Source organism: Eubalaena glacialis, chromosome 6 (assembly GCF_028564815.1).
Source record: "Eubalaena glacialis isolate mEubGla1 chromosome 6, mEubGla1.1.hap2.+ XY, whole genome shotgun sequence".
In the NCBI taxonomy this organism is placed as follows: Eukaryota; Metazoa; Chordata; class Mammalia; order Artiodactyla; family Balaenidae; genus Eubalaena; species Eubalaena glacialis.
Genome location: NC_083721.1, coordinates 6,550,321 through 6,556,392, shown reverse-complemented (window position 1 = coordinate 6,556,392; position 6,072 = coordinate 6,550,321). Strand labels below are relative to the sequence as shown.

Genomic DNA, 6,072 nt, shown 5'->3' with positions numbered 1-6,072 from the left:
TCTCCTCTTGTTAATCTCTTCTATTACTCTGGTTTCAGGCAGAACTCAGAAGGGCAGAGAGAACATTGCAGGAGGGGAAGAAGCAATTTCTACGTTCAGCTTCTCCTTTAAGAAACTTCCAAAGGCATTTTTAGAACACTTGAAATATTTGAAAATAAGAGCTACGTAGGTCATAGGTGAAATAAATTCTGCTTGAGAAGGCACTGCGGAAACGCGCCAAGTGCCCGCGGGCGGTGGAGTGAAGCAGGGCCCCGCGGTCCGGGCGCCGGCGGCGAGCGGGGCCGCTTCTGGCGCTCCTTGGCGTCCCGGGCGGCGCCGCTTCGGGGAGGTCGTCGGGGCCGGCGCCAGGCAGGACCCAGCGGCGGCCGGGTGCCCGCTCCTGAGAGCGGACGGTCACTCCCCGGCGGGGAGGGCGATGGGCCCGCTCTTCCGCGGGTCGCGGGACCCCCGCGGGCTCGGGGCAGGGGCTCCGCTGTCGCCCCCGCTCTCGCCGCGGACCTCGCTCTGGGCCATGACCAGATATGACGGGTGATTACCAGGTCCCTGTATAAACTAATTCTTGTCAACTCCATGCGATTTGAAGAGAAAATGCCTGCTGTCATACCTAGTGAAAGTAACGGGCTTTCAAGAGGTAGTCCATCAAAACAAAAACAAAAACAAAAACAAACCCAGACTTTCCTTGAAGTTTTTTCAGAAAAAGGAAACCAAGAGAGCCTTGGATTTCACAGATTCTCGAGAAGAGGAAGAAAAACCTTCTGAATGTAGAGGATCTGAAATCGATCGAGTTGTTCCTGCAGGAGTCCTCACCTATTAACTGTGAGAGGAGAGAAAACTTGTTACCCTTTGTGGGACTGAATAACCTCGGCAATACTTGTTATCTTAATAGTACACTTCAGGTATTATATTTTTGTCCTGGTTTTAAATCTGGAGTGAAGCACGTATTTAATATTATTTCAAGGAAGAAAGAAGCCCTAAGAGATGAAGCCAGTCCAAAAGATAAGGGAAATTGCAAAGGAGATTCTTCGGCAAGTTATGAACTAATATGCAGCTTACAGTCCTTGATCATTTCAGTCGAACAGCTTCAGGTTAGTTTTCTCTTAAATCCAGAGAAATATACTGATGAACTTGCTACTCAGCCAAGGTGACTACTTAACACACTCAGGGAACTCAACCCTATGTACGAAGGATATCTACAGCGTGATGCACAGGGAGTATTACAGTGCAAGTTGGGAAACATTCAAGAAATATGCCAACTCCTAAAAAAAGAAGTAAAAAATGTGGAAGAGTTATCTACTAAGGTAGAAGAAAAACATCAGAAAGAGGAAATGAGTGGTAATAACAACATGGAGATGGACAATATGAGGCATTCTGAAGACTATAAAGAAAAATTGCCAAAAGTAAATGGGAAAAGGAAAACTGACACTGAATTTGGTAACATGAAGAAAAAAGTTAAAGTCTTTAAAGAACACCAATCTTTGGAAGAAAACCAGAGACAAGCCAGATCAAAAAGAAAAGCTACAGTTGATTCATTAGATGTTCCTCCTAAAATAATCCCCAAGTACATTTCTGAAAATGAGAGTGCAAGACCCTCACAAAAGAAATCAAGAGTTAAAATAAACTGGTTAAAGTCTGCAGCTAAGTAACCCAGCATTACTTCTAGATTCTGTAGTTTGGGTAAGATAACAACAAACCAAAAATCCAAAGGACAATCTAAAGAAAATGAATATGATCTTGAAGAGGACTTGGGGACGTGTGAAAATGATAATACAACTAATGGTTGTAGACTTGAATCTCCAGGGAATAATGTTATGCCTGTAAATGAAGTTAAGCCCATAAACAAAAGTGCAGAGCAAATTGGTTTTGAGCTAGTGGAGAAATTATTTCAAGGTCAGCTGGTATTAAGGACTCATTGCTTAGAATGTGAAAGTTTAACAGAAAGAAGAGAAGATTTTCAAGACATCAGTGTACCAGTGCAAGAAGATGAGATTTCCAAAGTAGAGGAGAGTTCTGAAATTTCTCCAGAGCCAAAAACAGAAATGAAGACCCTGAGATGGGCAATTTCACAGTTTGCTTCCGTGGAGAGAGTTGTTGGAGAAGATAAATATTTCTGTGAAAATTGCCATCATTATACTGAAGCTGAACGAAGTCTTTTGTTTGACAAAATGCCTGAAGTTATAACTATTCATTGGAAGTGCTTTGCTGCTAGTGGCTTGGAGTTTGTTTGTTATGGTGGTGGACTTTCCAAGATCAACACTCCTTTACTGACACCTCTTAAACTGTCGCTAGAAGAATGGAGCACAAAGCCAACTGATGACAGCTATGGATTATTTGCAGTTGTGATGCATAGTGGCATTACAATTAGCAGTGGGCATTATACTGGTTCTGTTAAAGTCACTGACCTTAACAGTTTAGAACTAGATAAGGAAAATTTTGTGTTCGACCAAACGTGTGAAATAGGTGAGCCAGAACCATTGAATGAGGAGGAAGCAAGGGGTGTGGTCGAAAATTATGACGATGAAGAAGTGTCGATTAGAGTCAGTGGAAATACCCAGCCAAGTAACGTTTTGAACAAAAAAAATGTAGACGCTATTGGACTTCTTGGAGGACAAAAGAGCAAAGCAGATTATGAGTTATACAACAAAGCATCTAATCCTGATAAAGTTGCCAGTATAGCATTTGCTGAAAATAGAAACTCTGAGACTAACAATACTAATGGGACCCATGAATCTGATAGAAACAAGGAATCCAGTGACCAAACAGGCATTAACATGAGTGGTTTTGAGAACAAAATTTCATATGTAGTGCAAAGCTTAAATGAGTATGAGGGGAACTGGTTGCTTTTTGATGATTCTGAAGTGAAAGTTACTGAAGAGAAGGACTTTCTGAATTCTCTTTCCCCTTCTACATCTCCTACATCTACTCCTTACTTGCTGTTTTATAAGAAATTATAGAGTGAGTGTATTTTCCTTGTGTATATATTAAACAGACCTGGACAAACATTGGCAAATTGATTACAGCAAAATGCCTTTAGCTTATCTTTTGAAGATATTGGATATTATTGGTCTCGCTACATTTTTATATAAATAGTGAAATTTGAATTATTGGAAACCATGTTAATTTTTAGAATTCATTTTCCTTAGTGGAGACTAGTGATTGATGCATTAGCTTCTGGGAACAAACTTGTATAGGTTCTTAATTGAATTATTCAGAATGGAAGCATTTAAACACTTTGAATTTACACCTACCTTTTGTGTTTGCTTTTTCAAATAAAGTGCTTGTATTTGTATCTCCATATTTTGGAATAATTATCTACATGATGTTTATAGGTCCTGTGGTTTTTCAGCTAAGAAGCAGAATCTCATTTCAGTACGTTTCGTTTTGTAAGTCATGAAGCCAAATCTTTGATGGGCTGTATTAGAGGCACATGTATGTATTCACGATAGTGCACATTTTGTGCCTTGAATCACTTTGAAAAGTGTCTCGGAAAACCTGAAGAGTCAGTCCTCTTCTATCTTCACAAGAATTTTATATGTATTTATGAAAATGATTCTGTACTCTAGTAAATCTTTTTCAGCCCGGACTAATTTGTATCTCTTTGTAGTCATGCCCTGCACGAGCTGTATATAGTGCGTCAGACTTAGAGATGTGACCTCAAACTTAGAGATGGGACCTTAAATTTAACTTTTTAAAAAAAACCAGGAGGTCAATAAAATTTAAACTGCTTAACAACTAAAAAAAAAAAAAAAAAAAAAGAAGAGGAAGGCACTGCAAGAAGCTAAAGATAGAATCGCCATATGATCCAGCAATCCCACTCCTGGGTGTATATCTGGACAAAACTAGAATTCAAAAACATGCATGCACCCCTATGTTCATAGCAGCACGATTTACAATAGCCAAGACACCCTACATGGAAACAACTTAAATGTCCATCAACAGATGAATGGATAAAGAAGGTATGGTGTATATACAAAATGGAATACTACTCAGCCATAAAAAAGAACAAAATAATGCCATTTGCAGCAACATGGATGGACCTAGAGATTATCATACTAAGTGAAGTTAAGTCAGAAAGAGAAAGACAAATACCATATGATATCACTTATATGTGGAATCTAAAATATGGCACAAATGAACCTATCTATAAAACAAAAAAAGACTCACAGACATAGAGAACAGACTTGTGGTTGCCAAGGGGGAGGGGATGGGTGAGGGAAGGACTGGGAGTGTGGGATTAGCAGATGCAAACGATTATATAGAGAATGGATAACTAACAATGTCCTACTGTGTATCACAGGGAACTATATTCAATATCCTATGATAAATCATAATGGAAAAGAATATGAAAAAGAATGTGTACATATGTTTAACTGAATCACTTCATTGTACAGCAGAAATTAACACAACATTGTAAATCAACTATACTTCATAAAATAAATTTTAAAAAAAAGAAGACACTGCAGCTGCTATCTTTTCTCCTCTGCTTTAAAATGTCATGTTTTGCCACTTCAAATAAGAAACTAACAGTTCCAGAACAGTGAGGGAGTTTCCTTCTCTTGAAAAAGTCGTAGGGATAACTGAGGTCCTTTAAGAATCTGTGGGTCAAGGGTAGAAACTTGACATCTCGACATCCAGGTTACTGAAATCCTGACTGTGGTCATTTCTGACACATTCACACACCTCTCACTTTGTCCAACTCCTCGTAGGAGCCCTACCCCTCTGACAAATGAGAAGCTTCACTTGGAATGTTATGTTTTTATTAAAAACTCAACTGGGGTTTTCTAAGGGATGATCTTACCCTAAACCAGGCTGAGCAAACTATGGCCCACCTGTTTTTGTAAAGAAAGTTTTATTGGAACACAGCCACGTCCATTTGTTGACACATTGTCTATGGCTGTTTTCCAAAGATGAGCAGTTGGGACAAAGACTCGATGGCCACAAAGCTTAAAATATTTACTCTCTGGCCCTTTAGAAAATGTTTGTGGACTCCTGCTCTTAACACACCTCACTGGCCAAAGGGCCTCTGGCCCTGCCTGTGGTTTCTGGGAGCGGTGGAGGCCAGCTGTGCTCGCTGGCATCCCATCCCCCCGCCTTGCTGGGGAGATGGGAGCCCGCCCTGCCCAGCCTGTGCGACCCGTTCTGGCCCATGAAATACAAATAGAAGTGATATGTGTCACTTCCAGGCTGGGGCAGTGACAAGCCCTGTGCAATTCTCCACTCTCTTCCTTCCCCTGTCATGTCAATCAGCAAACTTCCAGCGAGAGAGGCCAGGGACCCTGAGTGATAATGTAGAGCAGAGTTCCCACCGCTGCTGACCTAAGATGGGCTTGCAATGAGCAAGAAATAAATTTTACATATTATGCCACTGAAATTTTGGGGCTGTTTGTTGCAGCAGCGTAAGCCTAGGTTGTCCTGACTATTACAGTGGTCTTCGGGGGAAATAATTTATTTGCATTTTTCAATGATTAAAAGAGTGTGTTTGCCCCAAATCTCAAATGGGCATTTATTTATGAACTTGCCCAGAGAACAACTAAGCTCAACAGTCTTTTTTTCCAGCAAAGATGGCAATTCATTAGTACCTCTAGGCAAATTAAAGACTCCCCAAGACTCTGGCCTCTCCTGCAGGCCACTGGCCGATAAGAGCACATAAATGGACACCTATTACTATGACTCCAACTTCTACTCCTACTAATAACTGTGCAATGAGAACATTTTAAATATGCCAGGCACTGTGGCAACTGCTTTCCCAGCATTACCTTATTTAATCTGCACAGTGCCCTATGAGGTAGGGATTATCTTGGTCCCCATTTTATGGATGAAGAATCTGAGGCGTAGAGAGGGAAAGTGACTTGTTGAAGGTCACCCACGGCTATCAAATGATAGGACTTGGATATAAACCCAGGCTACTTTCGCAGAGTCAGAGAAAAAGCAGAAAATACAGGAAGTAAGGGACACTACTTCACATCGTGTCCTTGCAAAGGGGGGCAGGCTGAGAGACACAAAGATGGCCATCTGGGGGAAGCCTTTCCCCGACTGCAGGAGGGAAGTGGCCGGCTACCTGCAGTTGTCCAGCCA

The 6,072-nt window shown here is 41.1% G+C and overlaps 1 protein-coding gene across 1 annotated transcript; it reads left to right on the top strand.

Annotated features, from left to right (window-relative positions):
* The first annotated feature begins 588 nt into the window (after positions 1-588).
* Positions 589-2,951, top strand: LOC133093129 (ubiquitin carboxyl-terminal hydrolase 1-like). Its single transcript, XM_061192864.1, is given in 3 exon segments — positions 589-663; positions 665-795; positions 797-2,951. Coding segments are annotated over 3 exon segments (2,361 nt in total).
* Positions 2,952-6,072: the final 3,121 nt, after the last annotated feature.